Source organism: Agelaius phoeniceus, chromosome 1 (genome assembly GCF_051311805.1).
Source record: "Agelaius phoeniceus isolate bAgePho1 chromosome 1, bAgePho1.hap1, whole genome shotgun sequence".
Lineage (NCBI taxonomy): Eukaryota > Metazoa > Chordata > Aves > Passeriformes > Icteridae > Agelaius > Agelaius phoeniceus.
Window position 1 is genome coordinate 69,646,694 of NC_135265.1, and position 22,426 is coordinate 69,669,119.

The window sequence follows — 22,426 nt, forward strand, 5'->3', positions numbered from 1 at the left end:
CAAATCCCACCTTTGAAAAGAGATAGCTGACTCGTACTGTACAGTGACACCCCCTCTGGCCACAGCTTCTTTCAGGGGTTTTGATCACACATTACACTTGTGATTACTGTTACCTTGTTACTGGAGTAAGGAGTTCATGCAATTCACATGTACTTTTAGGGAGGACAACATGACAGTGGCTTTACATAATTTTGGAAATTGACAAGGACAACTTCTACTTGAAATAAACTGACCAGGTTAGGTTAATTGATATATAACTTACTGTAACACTGATGTTATTGTATCAGTGATACAGCTAGGGAGAAAACCTACAGAAAAAGGTAACTGAAGAACATTTTTAACATGTCTTAAGGCCATCAGAGAATGTTTAACTGTAGCAAAAAATGACTCACAGAAGAGTCACTTCAGTTTTAAAAGTAATGCTGTGACAATAGAAGCATAGAGTTTGAGAGACTAACATTTACAATGAACTAACTGGAAAAATACTGCAATAGGCATTACTATTGCAATTCAGCAATAGGCAAAGAGCCTTCCATTACCCTGACATTTTACACTAAAAACACAGAATCAGTTCCTGTAACCATGTACCTGAACAATTGCTTGTCGCTGTAATCTCCTTTGTCTTATCTCTGCTTCTTCATCCTCTTCTTCCAAATCAAAGTCTTCAAGACTACAAAAATATGGTTTTTTAATATGACTTCATAAACATATCATTATCTACTGAATTTTATGAAGTGCAGTTGCTTGCCAGATAAAGCACAGAATATATTAAACAATAGCTGTTCAAATGACTCAGAAAGCAATGCAGCGTATCCCACTGCATATATTTACATTTCCTTACAAAGAAAACTTATCTCTTGGTATCTCATTGAGACTTTCTGCATTCTATAATTTTAATTGCCAACAATTTAACAACCCTCTTCTAAAAGACAACAAACAAACAAAAAATCCTTGTTCCTTTTCACTGCAGCATCATTTTTACTTAATAATTTCATTAAGAATGCATACTCTTACACAATTAAATAGGCAGAGGTTTAGGAAATATAAATACAATTTGCAGACAGCAGTTAATCCTTTCAGCTATTAAAGCTTTTCCTCAAGCAGTAAGCTTTAGTAAGCAGGCCAAAAGTTTTCAAAAGCTCCTGATCAGGTTGAATTTAAAAACCTAATGATACATCCTCCCCACAGGTCTGCCCACTAGCCAACAGGTCTTGGTATTTTTTGCATATTCCAAAGTTTTTCAGATTCTCACAACAGTAATTGGACAAGACCACAAGTACAAAGACATGATTATGGTTTTAGGTGACAACTCAAAACTACAGCATCAAGATAAATGTTAGTACATTTTTGGTATCAATGGAACTGCAGATTATAAATAATCAGTGTAAGTTAGAAATATAGTCTTACTTTTCATCTGATGAAGACTCCTGTTCAGCTTTCATGCCCTCAGAAAGACTACCTTTGAATTTGTCTTCTTTAACTTTGCTTCTGCTCCGACGTCTATGGCCACCACGTGACCTGGACCTCCTTCGAAGGCGAGATCTACTTCTCCGGCCTCTGTCCCTGTTTGATAAAAACAAGAGATTTGGATTTGGGACTGGGGGATTGTTTTTAAGAAAAGAAGGAAAATCTTTTCAGAAAAGTAAGACATGAAATGATTCCAAGTAATGAAACAATTTAATTAATGGAGGACAAAATGAATTTAACTGTGCTAGCACATATTAATATAGATAAAAAAAACCAAACATGGTCTCTTTACACACATGATAGCAATCCTTATTCTTCCTGTAGTATCTTACAAAATACACTTAACATCACATAAGGAGGTATCCTTACCTCCTCCGAGGAGATCTACTCCGCCTCCTGGGAGATCGGCTACGTCGAAGGGGCGTTCGAGATCTCCTCCTAATGGGGGACCGAGATCTTCTCCTGGATGGGGACCATCTGCTGGGTGGGCTGACATCCTTGGATCTTTCACGCCTAGACAAAATGTCATCCCTGGTCCGTGTCCTTAAAACAGAGGAAGAGAGTGGTAGTAAAAATCAGGAGCAAGCTGAAAACAAATAAATTATTCCCTCTAAAAACTCACTTGAAAATTTTACTGCAGGTGAGGGACCACCAGATGGGCTTCTGAGGGAGGGAAGGATAAGTAGCCAGCAGAGCTGGCTGCCTTTCCTGTGTGTCTCTCCCCATCCTGGGAAGTGTGTGCCCATGCAGAGCTCTAGCTCAGGACAACTCTGGAAACAGCTCATTAATTACTACCAACAAGCTAAGAGTGGTTTTAAAACAAAGCTTGTGTTTAGATCTTACATAAACAGTGGCCTGTTTTCATGTTTACCAGACACAGTACTGAAACAATACATAAACCCCAAACTCTTATTCTTGAGAATTATTTCACCAACTTCCCACCATGCTATTGAAACTTAGTCTTAGGATCATGCTATTTCACAGGACTGACAACAATGTCTGTTTCAGCACTACAACATTTCACACATTCTAAAACAGCAGATGAGAACTAGAATTCTTAACTAAAATCTAAACTATCCCATCTCAAATTAAAAAATAATTCAAGTCTGATACTATATACACTCTTCAAAATGTCTTTATTCTTGCCTAAACAGATTATTCTCACAATTATTCAAGAAAAAAAAATCCTTGATGGGATTAAAAAGCTTAACTGCATGACAGCAAGAGGTCAGTCAAAAACTAGAAAGAACATAAATTATAAATTTAACAACTACTCTTATGAAGCTGCATTAGCAATCAGAAAATAGTTTCACCCTATTTCAAAGGAAATGTTTCTACTCTATTTTTTTCCTGCTCCTTTTTTTTTTTAAATTAAATTGGAACAACTTGGAATAACAGCTGTTATATCTCATCAATGAACAAAATATCTTAGGTCTGAAAGACTAATTCCACTCATTCTGCGACTTTTTTTCGTTAGTTTTTGAGACTGCTACATCAATTTCAATTACCTTAACTAGAGACAATGATCAGACATACAGAACTGATGCAAAATAGTAAACAGTGAGGCAAAAGGAAAATTTATGCGTATGCAGAGTACTGGCAGTTTCTACAAGGAATTACTGTACTCAAATGCTGGAACAGGCCAATACCTTTAGCCCAATTAATTTATATTATGTTCCTGTGAACAATATTACATAAAAAGGCACAGGATGAAGAGTTCCAGGCTTCCAGACTAACAGAGCCATTGTACTGCCAAAATCTAATCACAAAAAATAAATTAGTTCAGAGATCACCAGGGTGAGATGAAAAGTGGAAGATGATTAAAAATTCATAGTAACATCACATAATGAGTAACTTCAGTCAAAGACCTGAGAAGTGTCTTACAAGATTAGAACACTGGAAACAAACTTGAAAAATGAAATTACTGGGATTTTTTCTTTGTTAAAACTATTCATTAAAGCTCCTGAAATTCTCTGGCAGTTTGAGTAATTACAAGTAGTTAAAACCCGAAAACAGGTGGAATTAATTTAGATGTCTTACAAGGAAAGATTATTCCTGCTGATCTGCAAACACCTCCAGCAGAAAATATTTTAGTAGTCCCCCACTCACATGCTGCTCACCACGCAGTTACAGAAGTATGACTTTGACAGCAAAATTCTAGACACATGCATCACTTGAAATAGGTGTCTAGACAACCAATTCAAGCTGGCTGCAATGCAAGCTGTCAAGAAAAATGAAAACTGAAAGATGCAAAACGTTGCAGAGGAAAAGTCAACTACTATGCCAGAAAAACTCAGTGGTTGGGCCAACACATTCCTGATAAACTGACAGCATTTACAATACTCGCTTGATCGGGTTAGCATCACTGGGGCCACTCTCCAAAGTACCCAAAGATACCCCATACCTGAAACCAGAGTAATCTCCATTGATTCAGGCTGAAACTTTCACATTTTTAGGTGCCTATTCACTAAGCTTTGTGGTTTCAATTCATTTTAAAATTCATATTTCTTAGTTCTCAGCCTGGGTGAAACTAAACCCCCTGATACAAAGTTTTAAATTATTTATTGTCCACTGCTGAACTTTTCTAACTCTTAAACTTCTTACAGCCAATGAATTAACTTCCAAAAACGTGCACACTCATATTGTTCTCTTCTTGGAAACTCGCCACCCAGGCATTATTAGCATTCAAATGTCAAGGTAACTGCTTTCATAGGCTAAATCTTTTTTAAAAAATGCCAAGACTACACCAATACAATAAAGAGTTATCCATCCTTCTCCTTTAAGTGTATGCAAAATATGATAATTACAGATGGCAGTCCAATAACAAAGCAACACTACCATTCCACTAGCAAATGAAAATCCACAGTATTTTGAAGGAAAAAAAAAAGCTCTGAGAAGGACATCTTGACATAAAAATTGGCTTACATTCACACACACTGACTCTGTCATAAGGGCTTTTTTTGAGGGGAAAGAGGGGTTAATTACCCACTTTTAGCTAACACTAATATGTAACACTGAAGAGGATTCTCACTCCACAGAAGTTTCAGAAAGCAACAGAACTACTGACAAAGAATCAAAATAGTAGCCAAATTCTGAATCCAAACAGCATTAAAAAGGAGAATACAGTTACAAAACTTGCTCCGAGTAAGAGTGTGAGCAGCAAATGACTTAGCACTTTAACAACCACAAGATGAATTTGCACCTCTGACAGCTGGGAAGAATAGTCTTTAAAAAAACCTGAATACATACAAAGGAAGCTCATGATATAATGTACTATCTGAGTACCTTTTTTATTACTTATTTTCTGAACAAAATGAGGAGATAAACTCCAAACTAGAAGATAGTTCATCTCCTAACACATTTTTGTGGTGGCTCATGACGCCTTTAAGTTACCTGGGAGAAGAAAGACGCCTCCTTTCTGATTCTCTCCTTTTTCTTTCTGCAGATCTACTCCTCACTCTTCTAACTGGAGAGCGGGTTCGAGAGGGGGATCTGCTTTGTTTAGATCTACGGTCGTTAAAGAGAGGGGATCTGCTTCTTCTTGACTTTTCACGCTGCTTGGGAGATAAGCTTCTCCCCTTTGGGCTGCGGCCAGGTCGTCTGGGGGACCTGTTTTCTTTCCCTGAAGAAGCATCTTTAGAAGGAGATTTAATTGGCTTTTTTTCTTTGTCAGTCTCTGATCTCCTAGGTTTTCTATCTTTGGACCGTGATCTTCTATCTTTGGATTTGCTTCTTAGTTCTGCTGGAGATTTAGATTTTCTACCACGATCTCTGCTTTTGCTTTCATTTACAACTGGAGACTTTCTGCGGTCTCTTGATTTACTTTTATCATCAGCCTTATTTCTATCCTCTGGAGGAGACTTAGACTTTCTGTTTTTCTCTTGAGATCTCCTCTTAAGTATTGGAGACCTAGATTTCCTTGTCTGATCTTGAGACTTACTTCTCTTATAAGGACTTTTGGATTTCCTCCTTTCTTTTGACTTGCTTCTAGTAGTCTTCTCTTTTACTCCATCAACTCCTGCCTTGGATTTCTTTTTGTCAGATCTGTGCCTAGTCCTTTCTTTTGATTCACTCTTACTTGATTTCTTGGAACTAGTTTTATTGTCCACAGGTTCTAATTTCCCCTTAGTATTTGACTTTGCTGTAGGTCTTGTTCCATTTCGTGCTTTTTCATTAATCTCCCCCTCTTCTTCAGATCCTGACTCATAACCTTGTAATATTAATCCCATCCCAGACTGGACTTTTCCTTCCATTAATTCATTTTCAAGTTCAGCTTTCAGCAATGCTCTTTGTTTCTCTAAGTCTTCCAGAGGAGCCAAAAAATCAATTTTAGTTCTTTTAGCTGGTCCATCTTCTTTGTCAGAGGCATCAGCCACCTCTTTCCATTTATGTTTCTTATGTTTGTGTCTGTGTTTATGTTTTTTGTCCTTGTCATCTTCTGAAGAATGTTTGTGTTTCTTGTGTTTACTTCGGTGTTTGTGTTTCTTTTTTTTGTGTCTGCTGTGCTTGTTCTGAGGTTGGTCTGCCTCTGACACTTCCCCATTTTCTTCATTCACACTTTTCTCGGATGCCTCAGCATCCTCAACCCTGCAAGAAACAAAGAGATCAGTACTATAAACTCACTGTAGTCCTTTATCTCATGTTAAATAGACAGCCTTTTATGATAGAAACTAACTGGCATTTATTCATCTACCTTTGGGAGAATTAAAAATGTACCAGTAATTAAAGTAAGTTATAACAGCAGATACACTTCCTTAGGAACAGACAGCTATGGCTGCAGAAGGAAGTAGTACAGAAGGAACAGACAGCAAATGCACTGATAAAACCCAAAGTGTGGATGGAATCAATGCTTACACCTTTACATTCAATTCTGATCTATCTCTTGATAGCATACAACAGTGCTGAATATTTATTTGTCAGTAGTACATCATCATCTATCTGCTCCACTCCAATGCCTAACCCAAGCTATGCCTTTTACAAGTATTTTCAAGTGGCAGAAAACAGTTGTGCTACAAAGATCAAAATTTATTTCAAGGTATGATGCTGACTGCCTTACAAAACCTCCTTGCAAAATCTCATCCAGAGCTGACTCTCTTAGCTGCAATTCTTTTCTCTAAGCGTACACACCTGTTCAAGTTGAAGAAGTTCAAGAAATGTTCTTACAGATTTATATTATTTATGTAATACAAGAAACACTACTGAGGAATGGGACAAATTAAGGAAGTCTAATTTCAGAGCAGCTTTCTGATAGTATGCAGCAGATTAGTAGCTTCAAAAAAATGTGGTAATCTTGACACCTGTAAAATGCCATTGACCAAAACTGCTGAAACTAATACAGCAGGTTATTAAAATAAAGACATACAGTGTTTCTTCTAAGAATTTAATTTCTCCAAAGAGTATCTTTAAAAAATATAAAATTCAGTCCTGATGTTACACATTCCCTTCTATTATCTTCCATAGCCACTGAAACTGGCTTAGCGACGGGGGTTTTTAGAGTGTTTAGCCAATTCCTCCCAATCTCCTTCAGAACATCAATTAAGTTACTGTCTGTTAATACAGACGTTTGCCTTTTGAAATAATATTACAGGTGCCAGAGCTCATCTTTTTACAAACTCACCCCATCTAAACAACAGCTCTGAAATTTACTAGTTGCCACTTTAATATCTAAGCATAGCTCTTTGATGTATACTAAGCCTCATTAGGTGAAAAGAAATCCCCCAAACATGACAGTCAGGAGTGGGGGGTGAATGTCTACAGAAATGTGGAATATCTTCTGAACTCTACTGGTTTCAGTTGTTTCTGAAGAATATGATCAATCATCTGATCCAATTAATGTATCAGAGATGTTCTAAGCCAGACCTAAAGGACAGCACCTCACTCTGAATTTGATTAGTATCTTCCTAATTAAGGACAGGATCTGAAGCAGTGCACATTTACTCTCTCCTGCCTGATTAAGGCAAATACCTGTACTAGTAAATAAAGCTGACTTTTCTGCAAAGTAGACTAAATTATTGGCTAAAATTGTTTTTTAAAACTTTAGTGCTATGAAATGATTAATGTCCAAAAGGAACAGACTGTTAGAGTTAAGAATATAAAATATTGAGAGACTTAACTCAGAATGCTGCTTGTCTTTTATGTTTTTATAACTACTTCTGTTTATTCAAGGCACACAGAAAGGTGTTTTTCTTAACTGCTACCCCCTGACACTCCACACCATTATGATAAAAGAATATCAGAACAAAGGAGGAAAAAGTGGCTTAAAAAGAGCTTATTTAATCTTGCGCTTGGCATTATAAAAAGTTTAAAAAAGAAGAAGCATTAAATGCAAAACTTCTTCAACTTGGATTTGCCATCCTGAGCAAGTCGGTGACCTAAGTGGGGAAATGTAACAAGGAGAAATTTATGAGAACTATGTGCCCTTCAAAATTTCTTTTAGTTGGATCCAGGATCCTGTGTAAGTCCCCAGTTAGCACACTAAAAGTACTTCAAGACATTATAAAAATATTAAATACAATACAAATTGCATCTGTTCAAGCTGTTCCAGGTAAGTCTTCCTTCTCTTAACAGCAGAAAGCGATACCAAAATATTTAAGAAAGTTATTTTGCTATTGTATGTATTTTGGAGTTATGTAATAACCTCATCCTAAATTCTGGAAAAGCCAGCTGGTAGCTAAGGTGCCAGACAAGACACATCACCACAACAGCATCTCAGGCCACTACAGGCTGCCAATACAACTGCCAGCTGTCTTTGTAGCTCAACAATAACATTAGCTTGATTAATGTGCAAGAAACAGTTCAAGTTTTCTTCATGTACAGGGAATACATTTATTTCAAGTAATTTCATTAAACTGTGGATAAACTTTTACTTCCACTAAATGCTTCAGAGATATAATGACATGGATGAGAAAGCCTTTTAAGAATATTTCAGAAGGTGATGAGGCATGTCTACATGTTTAGGTGCTAATGGCTTTAAATAGAGAGAAACTGTGACATGAACTTGTTATAGCCCTACTTTTTCCTATTTTTGAATTCAAGGAGAAGAATAACAGGAAGTTCATAAGGATGTGCAGCGATTTCACCCATCTCTTCCTTCATACAGGGGTCCTGTCATCAGCTTCTACCTTATCACTTAACTTTCTACAATACTAAACGCTGTTCTCCATGAGCATGTGTTTTACACGGCTCACATATACTCCCACTGCTTTTCCTCACCCATTTTCTACTCCCAGGATAAATAATAAAAATCAAGCCTCAAATCAAAACTTTTAAGGAGAAAAAGACACAGAAAGCAGTTCATATGGCTAAAATATTAATGCGGTAAAGAGGAGAGATAGAGCAAGCATTAGATCGTTAACTCCCAGCAGAATTTCCAGAAGACTGTGTTCATTCAGGAGAGTGTGGACAAGCCCAAACCCCGCGGCACAAACCGGGGCGCCTGGAAAACGCACGCCCGGGAGCCCCGTTCCGGCAGGGAGGCGGCAGCTCGATCTTCGCTTCCCAACGGGAGCCGGCACTTGCCAGTCATTTCGAGGGCTGGAAGGAGGGGCTGGCGGCAACAAATCACTTTCTGCTGTTACCAGCACAGGCACTTTCCACACCGCGAGAGCGGCCGGGGCCCGGGGGAAGGAGGGAGGAGGGTTCACCGCAGGGCGGGCAGCGGCTCGGCGGCCCCAGGGCAGCTCCGCTGGCCCGGAGCCCCCCGGCCCGGCTCGGAGAGAGTGTGAGGGGGGGTGTGCACGCTTTCAGTGGCGTGGGGGATCCCGGGAGCGCCAGCCCGGATCGGCCTCAGGGATGCCCGAGCCCTGCGCGCCCGGGCGGACAGCAGCGGCCTCGCAGCCACGCGGAAGATGCGCATCCCTCCGCCCCTCGTTCCACGTCCCCCGCACCGGCGGCAATCCCGGTTCTCCGCGGCGGGAGCACCCCCAGGGCGGGAAGGCGCACGCGGGACTCCCGGGGACACGCGCCCGCCGCCGCTTCCCTTCCCCCCTCCCCCCGCGCGGCCCTCCCGAATCCACGGGCGGATCCGGCGCCCCAGGCCCCGCCGGGCCGCCTCGCCGCGAACCAGCGGCTCCTACAGCAACCCCCCTCCCCCGGCGCGGCCGCTTTCCCCCGTCCTCCTCTCCATACCCCCTTCCTCCTCCTCCCTCACCACTTCCACCCGGGCCGCTTCTGGTCGTCCCCGTCCCATGTGTGTGTCCCGCCTCCCCAATCCCCTCGCCCGCGCTTCTCCCTCCACCTCCCTTCTCCTCCTCCCCAAAGCTCCAGGGCAAGCAGCCTCCCCCCCTCCAGCCGGTCCTTACTCGGGCGGTCGCTGCTCGGGCTCGGCCGCGGCGGCCATTTTGAACTTCCGAACTCCTTCGCTGCCGCCGCCGCTGGGAGGGGGCGGGGGGAGACGCGGGGCCGGAAGTGAACCCCGCGCGCGGGGCCGAGAGCGAACCCCGCGCGCGGGGCCGGGAGCGCGGCGCAGGCCCCGCCTCCCCCCTCCCGCCACAGGGTGGCGGCGGGAAGGGATCGGGCTGAGAATCAGCGGGGTTGGATGAGGTATTGGGAGCGAGCTTTTCGCCGTGAGGGCCCTGAGACAGAGGAACACGTTTCCTAGAGAAGCTGTGGATGCCCCATCCTTGGGAGCGTTCGGAGCAGCCTGGTCCCGTGGAAGAGTATCCCTGCGCATGGCAGGGGGTTGGAACTGGGTCAGTTTTAAGGTCCTTTCCAACCCAAGCCGTTCTGTAATGCTGTGGTCCTGTTGAAAGACGTCGCTCCGCTTAATTTGCCTTTCCCGGCTCGGCCTGGCTGTGCCGGGCTGAGGGAAGGGGTCGCTGGGGCTCGGCCCTGTGTCTGGGTGCGCTCCGGTGGTGGCTCCTGGGCTGGAGGGAGGGGGCAGGTTTCTCACGGCATTCTCGCCGTTTAAAACAAGTATTAGATTTAAGATCACTGCTGCCTGTCTGGTAACAGGAGCTGTTATAAACTTAGCATAGAAATGACGTAATATTGCTAACCTGTATTTCGTTTTTAATTTCAGCAGGTGATTTGAGCAGTCATTTATGGCATTTTTTTCATGCAGGACCCTCACTTCTTTGAGATAGTTGTAAAATCTGCAGACATTCCCAGGGCTGGAATCTGAATCTGGATGTCGTTGCTTCCCAGACTGTAGATAAGACACTCGAAATCATGAAGTGGATTTTATTATTGTCTTCTCACAGATTCACAGATTATACTGAGTTGGAAGGGATCCACAAGGATCTTCGAGTCCAGCTCTTAAGTAAGTGTCCAGTACAGGGATTGCATCCACCACCTTGGTGTTACCAGCTCCATGCTCTAACCAACTGCAACTCTGGAAAATTAACAGATTTAACTACAAATATCCATATGTTCTGTCAATGAACCCACACATCACCATGAGGACATCACAACATCCCAGCTGTATGCTACTTTGCTTGAGGATTTTGAAGCCCAGATTGCCTGGTCTGGTGGAAATATTTCTGGTGGAGATACATAGGTGCAAGCTCTGCCATTTCACAAGCTGGATCAAAAGTAAGATCAGGAAACACCTGGCTCAGATCTGTGAAACTGACATGGCATGTCAAATTTCAGGCTGCCCTAAAATGGACCAAGGTAAAAATGAGCTTTGGAGATGAAAAGAATGAAAACAAAGAAAATCTTGCAAAAAATTGCTCTTTTGTTGCATGTGTCTCAGGTGCCTTAAAATAAGAGTCCTTGCTGTTGTGACATGAGCCCAAGCATAATCCTCATGCATCTCACTCCTGTGAAATGAACACCTTGTTTGGAGAAGTAGCAGCTTATTTTCAGCTTGAGGAACCCTGCAGTGCTGACTTCTCTTCCATATTCCAAGAGGAAGGACAGATAAACCCAGTTTATGCCTCTTAGCATCTGTCATGTTTCCTGTGTTAGAATCCAGACATTTGCTGGGGAAATTAAAAACCCCTAAGGCTCAATCAAGGTGTAAACATCCTACGAAAATCAGTTGAAATTCCAGTTGAAACCTGGATCTATAGGCTCAACTCTCCCTATGGAAGATGCTCGTGCCTTAAAGCTGGGTTCTGAGAGAAAACAGCATTTCTGAATGTGTGAAATGTAGCACTAGAGCCACAAGATGCTGAGAAAATCCATTTAAAGGGTCATGATGTCGATCGTGGCTTTAAATGTGTTTATTGTCATATGACTGAGTAGATCTTAATGGAAAATCATTGAAAATCACACATGTGGATAAAAGAAACCTGCCAGTGCTTTGTCTGTGAGAGTGCTTTTATATCACTTTATAAAGTGCCTGGAAAGTGCACAGAAACATCCCTCAGAGGTAACCTCATCTCAGTGCACATCATCTGAAACTGAGCAGATAAGCAATTTTAATGTAGCTTGCTTGGCATTATCAGGATATGGTTATGTGCCCACACAGTGATTTTACCAGTAAGTCAGGATTTATTTTTTGCTCTCATCCAATTGTCTCCTCAGCTTAAACTTATTGCTGCAAATAATTTTGTTCGGTCAATGCAAAATGTGTTGCAGCCTTTCAGTATGAACGGTAAATGCTATTATCAGAAGCTACTGTAAAACATCTTCATGCTGGTTTGAGTAAAGAAAACGTAAGAACTGTAAAAATTCTAAAAATTTGTTGTAAATGTTCACATTTTGATGATGTTCATTCTGCAAAATCCTTTCTCATTTAATATGTTGGATTATGGCTGTTTCTATGAGTAGTTGATCATCATATTCCAGCAATTTCAGTATTAGTACCTTTTTAATGACTCTTAACATTACTGTGAAGGTACTTCTATCTAGGTGAATGCCTTTTAGATCAGAATTTGGTGACATTTCTTATAGCTAAATATTATCTCCATTGATATATGAAAGACCTTGAGTAGCATAATCTGTCTCCTAAATCACGAAAGAACATTGTTCCAGTACTCTAGTTCTGTTCCCCTTTGCATGAATTACTAATGTCACTTTGGTACCAAATTACACTTTTTTCCTCATTGCTTAAATACTGCTTCTGTTAGTAATTCAAGTGCTTTGCCCTCCATAAAACTATGTATGTAGTGTTCACCTTCATGTCTGTAGGTAAAAATCTTGAATGGCAGTGCACAAAGGTAGTCTGGGCATTTTTCTGTTTAACTATTCAGTATTGCAGGTGGTTGCAGTGATTAATTGATCTTAGCAAGGTTGCCCTGGCTGCTGCTGTGATATAAACCAAATTCTTGCTTTGTGGGTTGAGCTACTGCTTTGGTTCTGATTGCTCAGTATGGCCAAGTGAAAGAGCAGGTGGTTGTGAAATAAGGTGATGGCTCATGGGTGTGTGCTGGAGTTTGTGGCAGTGGTCAGGTGAGGAAACGGGCAAGGTTAGAAACGTGGAGGAATGTGGAATGACAGGGCATCCTGTGGTTGTAGCCAGGCATCTGTGTCATGATGGAGGGTTTAGATTAGATTAGGAAGGGCTTTGATGGAAAGGTTTAGATCGCATTAGGTGTTAGGCTGTCTAGTTTTGATGCCTTTGTTTTTGGGATACATGGGCTCGTTCTGAGGTTTTTACTGCTTGACAGGGCAGGAGATAGAATTTTTAAAAAGGTTATAGCAGAATTTCTGGAGGAAAAGTAATTGAGAAAATGGAAATTTTTAGAACTAAAAGCAAAACAGGTTTTTTATTTGCTTCACAGTGAATTATAGTGTCTCCTTTATTGAGACTGTAAGCCAAGAACAAAGCTACAGTCCAATATAACTTTTTCTCTAAGGGGGTAGGAAGGAAAGCACATGGAAAGACAATTGAAATTGGCAGTATTTCAAAACAGAGATGACTACAGCAGTGAAAAAAATCATAAGTGCTTATACAAACTGTTATTTTTTTAAGTGAAAGGAGAACTGCTTTTTATTAACAAATTATAAATTATTTCTTGAAATGAGTATTTTCATTCATTTCAAGGAAGCTTTAGTGTAAAATTATAAGGAACTGTTGTCTGCTGATTCCTTGCTTGAGGACTTGATACAGTGAGAGCCTTCCTGCTGGCTATGAGGATGGTTTTTGAAATAGTTTTAAGCACAGCTTCTTAGCACTAAGCTTGTGTTTAACTTCGTACCAAGTTCTCACTGTAATTGCTAATGTTATTTGGTACAATATGTTTGTTGTAGCTTTTAACCTACTTGAAAGCCTAACTGGTTAGTGGAAAGCAATGTCCAAATTGAATCTTAAATCTTAGAAAAAGAGTTCAGAAGTTGCTATGAAGTTATTTTATATTAAAAGCTTTACAAGAAAGGGTTGGTGGTCTTGATTGCATTTCCCTTTAGACAGAAATTCTCTGGGCAAAACCTGCAGCCTCCTACCACTACTTTCTCCAGACCAAATGTAGACTGTCAGCAGATGTGCTTAGAAGAAAATGGACACGTAAAGTGTGTTGTGTCTGCCACTAAAAATAATCCTTGAAGCTTGGGTATTCTGAGATATCTGTTCCTTCAATATTTTTCATATGCTCCATAATTTACAACAAAATAATTCCACTGCAAGTGCATATTTTGCTAACTCATTTTTAATTGTGGTTTGAAATCTTTAAGAGCTCCTTGTTATCATGTTTTTGTTTTTGTTCTCTTTTGACACTTTGAGTTCACTAGGCATTCTTAGAGCTGAGCTAACCTTGGATTTGCTGTCAGAGCCCCCATGGTCAAATTATGTCATCATAATAAATAATTACTCTTTCTTCTTAAATGCTGTGCATCTCAGCCAAATTTGGCCTCATATTGCCTAAATAACCACAAAATACTTTAAAACTACATAGGAGTTCAGTTTGAACATTTATGTTAATAACTTTAATGTGGATAAATGTCTTTATTTTAGATCAACGTATTTTCTCTGGTTCTAAGCTACTGCAACAAAACCATGGCTTTTAATACAGCTAAGGAATGGATCAAGGTCTGCAAGCATCTGTGCAAGCATAGGTACTGTTTCTAGCTGTACTGAATGCAAGATGTGAGTTTTTTTGCAGTTCTTTTTATTTTTTTTTCTCTTTCAGTGCTAAATATTTGCGAAATACAAGTGTACATACAAGTAAATTTGCTTTAATTGAGGGAAGAAGGCTTTAAAACTCATTAAGATAGATTAGAACAGTGGTTTGAAGGGCAGGGAGGAAGGATTAGGAACTTCTTAGAGTTTGCTTGAGGGCACTCAACAAGGATCCCCATCTTTCCAAGGCAGTAGGTGGGCTGGGATGTGGCAGCTGCATTGAGCTTGCAGCTGAGCAGCTCTTGCATAGGTAGAGGAGAAAAGGCAACATTCAGTGCAGGAAATCTGGATGGCAGGACATGATGAGATGCTGGGGTTTTGAATACTTCTTGGGTTGATTTGAGTTTCTGATGGGCTCATTTTGGCAATTGATTATTGCTTGGTTGGATAATTAGCTGTCAGTTTAAAAGGAAATTCTGCCTTGTTAAGTTAGTAGCAGCAAGTCACTTCCTTTTTCCAGTGTTGCTTCATCTCAGTGAAGCTTTATTTCCATCTGCAAGAGGTAGAGATCCTTGCTTCATGCAAAGAAGACTCTATAACCGTATCATTTTGTTGTTTGTTGTGTTGCTAAACTGGGGTTGGGGATGCTGTACTGCTGAGAATGTCAAAGCTGAAGGATGCTTCATGTCTGAAGCTTTTCTGGCTTTAACTTTATGTTAATGTGACTGGAGTTACACCAGAATTGTAATACTCTTCATGATGACCATCTAGGTTCAGTATTCAGTTTAGATCTATTTTTACCCAAGGGTTTAGTCTCTTTCTGATTTCTTTTTGGACGTTTCACGATGTCAAATGAGCAAATCAGCCAAAATGATTCAGCCAATTTTCTAGAAGGTATATGGGGAAAACTTTCTGTTCATGTTTTCAAGTAGAACCTGCAAGACTGTGGATACCTTCCTAACAGTCCATGGCTTGAAGGAAATACATACACATTCTTCAAGAGATGTCTTCTGTTAGAACAGTTGAAAGGCCACATTCCTGATGGAAAAATCTGTTGAGATTTGGCCTTTTCAATGTCTCTGAAAAATGCAGTGAACAATGGCAATACCTTACTGCAGGAAGCTAATTGTGACAGACTGTTTTAGGGAGGCAGGGACAGGAACTAGGAAAACTTGCCAGTTCCTTTGGCACCTGGATTGCAAAGGTTTTTAATTCTTTTGTTGACGGCATATAAAAGATGTTGGCTACTGAACACCAGTGAGGCTGGAAAACCTGTGAGCTGTTGCCAGAGATAAAGACGAGATGAGGAGATGAACTTAAGTAGAATTTGGCATGTTAGGAAAAGTGATAATGGGTCATGGCAAAGTGGGCAAATAGTAAAATAATGGGGATTCTCAGAAAATGAGAATAACTTGGGCCACAGTTTGGTCTGAAGTGAACAGAAGGATTTAGTCTCAAACATGTGAACCAGCATTAAATTAACAGGGTGCACAATCACTTCCATTTACTATTGCTGCCATTACTCAAATGACAATTAGTTGAAGCATCAGAGGGTTTTGGTGTGTGTGTGTGTGTGTGTATATAAAAATTCCCCAATGTGAAACCTGGCATTAATGTTTTAACTTCTTAGGTATTTTGATTCCAAAAATGAAACCTAAAACTTGTTGAGTGTTGAAAAGAAAACAAAATCGCAAGAAAAGAAGAAATTAAGAGAGCTCTCAATACAGGTAAAAAAGCCAAGCACTCATCTGTGTGGGTGGGTACACTTGCAAAATCTTCAATTGCCTGATTTGCCTGTATGCAAATTTTTGCTCCCAGTGATCCTTTTGAAAGTCAGTGTGTAGAATGGGTAGTGCTTCATTAGCCTTGCTTTATTCTTTAGAGAGCAAAGTAGATATACAAAAAACAATGAGATTAAGGTTACCAAGGCAACTTTGATTTTTGCAATTTAACTTTAATTTTGACAATATTTAATTTTTATTTCTTGTCTTAGCAACCTTAATGAGTTGAGGCTTGGAGTTTTTTAATCCAGCTTTTATATTATGTTGTAGGAAATATGTTGGGAATTTACCTTAATATACTAAAATAAATGACCAGAAATGCTGTTTGCTTTGTAGTATGTACTGCTGTATGTTCTGAGTTACTAGGTTCTACATTGCTATACCCCATGAATGTGCCATACAGTGGCTATATAAAAGTTCACGTATTTCTTCCTTATGTCCTGTGACATGCAGACCCTTCCGAGTTACTGGCTTCAGCTCCACCACAACATCCTTACATGTGTTGGTGGTATCTTGACTAAACCATGCTGGTGCACACTGAATTGGAGAGTCAGGTAAGTGTTTGTTTATGCTTGAATACAGCCCATGAAAAAAGCAATAAGATTCTCAAATATTTTTTAATCTGTATGTAGTCACATGTGACAGTGTTCACAGGGGTTCTTGGATGAGGGAAGAGACAAGAATGTTGACTCCATGCTCAGAAGGCTTGATTTATTATATTATGATATATATATATATTACATTATAACTATACTAAAAAGAAATAGAAGGAAAGGTTTCCTCAGAAGGCTAGCTAAGAATAGAAAAGAATGAATAACAAAGATCTGTGGCTCGGACAGAGTCCAAGCTATCTGGTCTGTGGTTGGCCATTAATTGTAAACATTCAAGATGGCCCAATCACAGACACACCTGCTGCATTCCACAGCAGCAGATAACCATTGTTTACGTTTTGTTTCTGAGGCCTCAGCTCCTCAGAAGGGAAAAAATCCTAAGAAAGGATTTTTAGTGAAAGGATGTCTGCGACAGTCACAAAACTGGCAATTCATCCTCCCTTTTCTCTTAGTCACTAGAGACTCCAGAATCCAGCAGTATTTGTAATCTGATGCTTGCTATGTCATCACATTAAAAGGTGTAGGCAAATTAATAAATAAGGCTTGGTGACACTGGGTGAGGAAAAAGTCTTTAAATTTTTCTTTCTGTAAACAGCTGTCTGCTGAAATGTCTCACATGATCAAGTTCTGCTTTTTACAAATTATCTTCAGAGTTGGTACTTCTGTTTTGAGATTGATTTATTTATATAACAGCTAACATCAGCTTTTATCTCTTGTTTGTAAGCTTCTGGGAGGGTGGTGAAAGGACAATTTTTGATATTTTGGTACTTTGTTGCTTGTACAAAAGCAGTAATATACAAACTATGTCAGCACCAAAAAAAAAGAGTCAAATTAAGTTATTCTGTGCCAAATGATACTTGCGTGGTTGAAAATATTTCATTTACTCTGAAACAAACACTGGGTATCTTCTCAATCATGTAATGGGCTTTTTACCCCCTAATTTTATGAAGTATGGTCTATATATTTAAAAGTGTATGCAGCACTGCATTTCTTAAGACTATATCTTGGTTTGACATTTCACTGATCTTTGTATTAGTCTTAACAACATAATTAGCATTTTATGTTATTTTAACAATTTTTGGATATTCGTAACATAATGAAAATAAACTCCTTGTAGCATGGTAGCTGTATTATGCAAAAAGGTAGTTGTTCTTTGTCTGCATGTATTATGATCACTGGAAGTTTACAAGAGGAAGCTTAGAAAAGATAGGAATGTTAAAAATGTGCATTGTAGGATAAAGTTTTTATATGATAAATACATGGTAATCTGGTAGAACAAAGCGATTCAGGTCAAATGAAAAACCTGAAAATCATATTTCTCCTTACTGCATTTTCACTTTTAAAAAGAAAGGCATATTTATTGTCATGGCAAATACATGAAACATAGTAGTAACTTTTCAGATGCTGTCATTTTAATGATTATAGTGATTTGTGCTTACCTAATTTTGTTTTTATCTTTTGTTGTGCTGAGCAGCACTTTAGCAATTTTATAATGCAACTGTGCATCCAGTAATGATAATCTGTATTTCCAAGATGTGTGTGAATGGCAGTTAAATAGTTCTGTAAATCACTTGACTATTGATTGTATTTGCAGTATACACAAAAATAAAACAGAGCAGTTCATTCGTCAAAATTACTTATCTTTAACTTGCATCTAATTTTGCCCTACAGGTTAAAAAACACCCAAACAGCACAACAATGAACAAACAAAACCAAGTCAAACAAATTACTTTTCTCGAGAAGCTGTATTTTATGTGTGTGTCACAAACATAGCACAGAATGAGGAGCAAGGTTTATATTCTCTACAGCTTTGTCTTTCATCACCTGACATTTTCATATCTCATTTTTAAGTCTTTCCATGACTGATAGTATTATAAAATATTGGTATCATGTATTTTGGGTTTCTTTTTCAGTTAGTTTACTTAGCTTATTTCTTAAATGGTAATCCAGAGAACAGTTGAAGGAGCAAATGGAAAATTTCAGAGTGCTACCACTCTTTTGTCTTCATTCTGGGATCAAGTATTCAAAACCAGACATCAATTGAGAGGACATCACAAACAAATCTATTGTGAAGAAACAACAAACCCACAAATGAAAGAGAATAAAAAATCCTGAAGATAATCCTGTGTGTTTCAACAAAAAAGCAACTTGAAAGAAGGATTCAAGCTAATTTAAGTGTAGCATATACAGTAGGTATGATCAGTATTATAGCAAAACTTGCTATTTTGTTTCTTAATTGCAGAATATTTGGCACATATATTTATTTGCTGATTTACTTACATATTTTTGTAAGAAAGTTGCTCTTTGATAGCCTAAATAAAAATAGCTCCCTCCTGCTTGGTTTGTGATATTACCAGTCTTTGGAGTAAATTAAGCATTTGCTGATCAAAAGGTGCAGCTAAGGTTTTCTGCTATAGTTTGTTACAGGCAATAGCAAAGTACAGCCCCTGAAATAGACTTTTTCAGGAGCCAAGACAAATGCTGTGAGACTTCTTGGAATTCTGCAAGTTAACTAGGTGAAAAACAGCTTCCTTTGGGTCATGGCTGCATTTTTAAGAGGACTACTAACTAAAGCACCAATTTTATCAGTTAGTGTAAAATTCTACTTATCTGCACTTGTAAGAGTTAGTATCAAAACTTTGCCTTACCTCAAGTGTATCCTTTCTTCCTAAGAGATTTTGAGAAGGCATTTGATGTTTTCCTGTTACTCAGAAAAGATCTCTTTTTCTTTGATAAAGAAGATAATAATCTCTAGCAGCCGCCTGTCCACGAGTTGACATTACAAAATATTCAGATAGTTTTTCTAATATTTAGGTAGAGAAGCTTGAATACATCTCTTTCTCTAAGTTTCTTCTAAGTATGTACATTTGGCTTGGGGTGTTTTCTCTTTTTGTTGTTGTTTATGGACATACATGTCTGTTACATTGTCAGAAAACATTTTTACAATAGTTTAACAAGAGAAGTCACTTTCTTATTTTCACAGTTGTGTATCATAAATTAATTTAAATCATCAAAGCTTTTTCCCCCCAAAAAAGCTTTGATGATTTGAATTAATTTATGATACACAAAAAAAAAAAAGCTTCTTTATCCCAACTGTTTTCTAGGACTTAAATAATTGTCTATACTGAATCTGGCTTTCCTCATTTTAAGTTGTTATTGCTCATGTGGAAAGAAAGAAATGCATGTTTTAGTAGCTCTCTGAAATTGGTATAATAAAAAGAAAGCAAAAATGCAATTTGGGTTCAGCTAGTCAAAGGTATAATTGCCTGAAGTGGACTAGAGCATTTTTGTTAGTAAGTAGGGAGCAGACCAATGTGCTGATTATTTACCTTGCTCATAGGCATCTGCCTTAGGGGCTTTTTTAAAATCAAGTAGTCAGTTAACAGAACTTATCTCTTTTTAAGTGACAGAAGTATAATGTTAAGCACTTTACATCATTAAAACAGTTGCTTGTGGAGTTACACTGGAGTATGACAACCCAAATTTTATCAGAGGTTACATTTGAAATGTGGCATCTGATTTTTACAGCTCTGTTTTGAAGGAAAAAATGAGCTTTTATGGACTGGATCTCTGGAGCTCTCTCTGGAAGAGGGAAATTAAGAATTTACTTGAACTTTTCATACCTACTTCTTACTCGAGCTTTGCTTGACTTTTGTACAGCAAAACAAACTTCATGTCAACACTTTTCATTTCCTACAGTCCCCCTGAGGTGCAAACTCGTAAAACTGGCATTGGCTGTAGTCCCAGCCTGCAGGTGTCCCGTAATTCTTTCCACTCAAGGCCTTGTCCCCACAGCAGAACAGGATCTGTTGGGAGTCACAGCCAGCTCAGTGGTGTGTCCTGCGGCACACATGGAATAGCTGGTGGCAGAAGGGTGTGAGGATAACCCTGCCGTGCTCACTGTGACTGAGAGCACAGCCTGGGCCCTGCACACAGCTCCAGAGTGCCAGAGCAAGCTGCCTCATTTTCTCTTCGCCCCTCTCGTTATGCCCAGATTACAGATGCACATGGGAAGTATATTTTAGAGTCTATGGATACTGCAAAACTTCAAGGAATTCCTTTAAACTGAGAAAGATCTGCTGTCAGGAGGTTACCAGCAAAGTGTTGGACTTGGAAATCCAGCTGTGTTCCTGGCCGTCCTGTGGCGCTTTGTTTGTTTTCCTCCAGGAGGGGGCAGCAGATAAACAACATCGGGGGCTGTTTTTTACTTTTCAAACGCTTTCCAGTGTCCTCCTGCCTGTGAGTCACAGCAGTGGCTCCATACTTACGGGAGGGTTTATAATTATAATTCTTACCTGTTTGCTACGAGGACAGCTGGAATGTGTGAATCGGAAGTCTTCATCCTGTTCAGTGTTAAGCAGTAGAATATATTCAGCAAAATCAATCTCAAGTTTATAGAAAGGGCAGTTCAGTATTGAGAGTTAAGATTTTATGACATGGCAGTAGGTGTGTATATATTTTAGAGGATAAAATAACCAAGCAACCCAACCCCATGAGCTTATTAGTTAATGTCACCTAAGTCTTACTTAACATCTTTCAAATACTTATTTTCTATCATGTTTTATATTACAAGTCAAAATAATGTTCTCATAGTTTTATTTTCTGATGAGAGAAAAAAGACTAAGAACGCACTGAATCTAGGGACGCTTTTCATTCGTGTGTAATTAATGTGCTCATGTACATTCTGTGCTTGTGCATTCTGCTGACAGAGCATAGGAGTTAAAGTCCTCAATTCATGGCAGTGCTAATGATGCTAAAGAATATAGCCAAATTTTATTGCATTATTTCAGCCACATAGTGCAGGTTTATCATCTAAAACTTTATGGAGGTGTACAATATTACTGATTGGGAGTATAGTGGAGTCTTTTAAACTGTAGGGAAAATGCTGATTATTACATACCATTGTGAATTTCTTGAAAGTGTGTGGCTGTAATTCTGTTTAAGTTACAGATCAAGCAGTTAACAAAAAGCTACAGAGAGAGCAGTCAAGACTTTTCAGCTGCTAAATTTTATCCAGTAGTTTATATAAAGAAAGAAAAAACATAGTGGCTTCTGTGACTATCAGCTGCTATAATCAGTGTTCAGTAGCTAACTGGGAAGAATTAAACTAATTCCTAACAGGACTGATTCACTGATAGACTTGCCTTGGTGATTTTCATTAAAATTGTGTTGTAATGCATGTGAGACCTTTGTGGAGCCTAAAGCTTTATCAAGTTGACTTGACTTTTTTTTTTTTCTTTTCTGGTGATTTTCCTTTTCAAAGATTAAAAATGTTTAAGAGAAGAGGAGATAATTACAAAGATTTATTCAGAATGGCACAACTTGCCTTTCAGAATTGCCTTTCTTCTTAAATCCCACTCTTTAAATCACAATTTTTCCATATAGGCCCTATGGTTCTACTAAGTCACTGATTTAGCACCTTCTATGCATCAAACACTTCAACAACTCCCCTGAGTATTTAAGTTCCTTCATGCAAGTTCAGGGCTTTTATTCTTTGAGCAATGTAAGCTTTATTTTTCTAGTGCAGGAAAGATCCACACAAATAACTGAGGATGAAATTCCCTTTTTCCTCTTTCTTGTTTTGAATACCATTGCACAAAATAACTCTGTGATTCATTCTTGCT

At 39.1% G+C, this 22,426-nt stretch overlaps 2 protein-coding genes across 9 annotated transcripts in view; one reads left to right on the top strand and one right to left on the bottom strand.

Annotated features, from left to right (window-relative positions):
• Window positions 1-9,902, bottom strand: part of PRP4K (pre-mRNA processing factor kinase PRP4K) — a 25,100-nt gene extending 15,198 nt beyond the window's left edge. For all 3 annotated transcript variants that reach the window (XM_077181296.1, XM_077181291.1, XM_077181301.1), the window contains exons 1-5: window positions 9,768-9,902; window positions 4,861-6,054; window positions 1,837-2,010; window positions 1,408-1,563; window positions 589-670 (exon numbers count right to left, since the gene is read on the bottom strand). In XM_077181296.1, coding sequence (XP_077037411.1) covers window positions 589-670; window positions 1,408-1,563; window positions 1,837-2,010; window positions 4,861-6,054; window positions 9,768-9,805 — 1,644 coding nt within the window. In that variant the 5' untranslated portion in view covers window positions 9,806-9,902. The remainder of the gene's footprint in view (window positions 1-588; window positions 671-1,407; window positions 1,564-1,836; window positions 2,011-4,860; window positions 6,055-9,767) is intronic.
• On the top strand, window positions 8,930-19,137 carry LOC129129064 (uncharacterized). 6 transcript variants are annotated; one of them, XM_077181306.1, is made up of 6 exons: window positions 8,930-10,157; window positions 10,529-11,892; window positions 14,306-14,437; window positions 16,041-16,137; window positions 16,645-16,745; window positions 18,474-19,137. In XM_077181306.1, exon 1 carries the CDS (start codon window positions 9,315-9,317, stop codon window positions 10,005-10,007), a length of 693 nt encoding a protein of 230 aa, XP_077037421.1. In that variant the 5' UTR covers window positions 8,930-9,314; the 3' UTR covers window positions 10,008-10,157; window positions 10,529-11,892; window positions 14,306-14,437; window positions 16,041-16,137; window positions 16,645-16,745; window positions 18,474-19,137. The 6 variants fall into 6 exon arrangements, with proteins under 6 accessions (XP_077037421.1, XP_077037442.1, XP_077037435.1 ...); XM_077181327.1 differs by having other exon boundaries at window positions 10,529-10,726; window positions 14,306-14,406; XM_077181320.1 differs by having other exon boundaries at window positions 8,930-10,008; window positions 14,306-14,406.
• The last annotated feature ends 3,289 nt before the right edge of the window (window positions 19,138-22,426 follow it).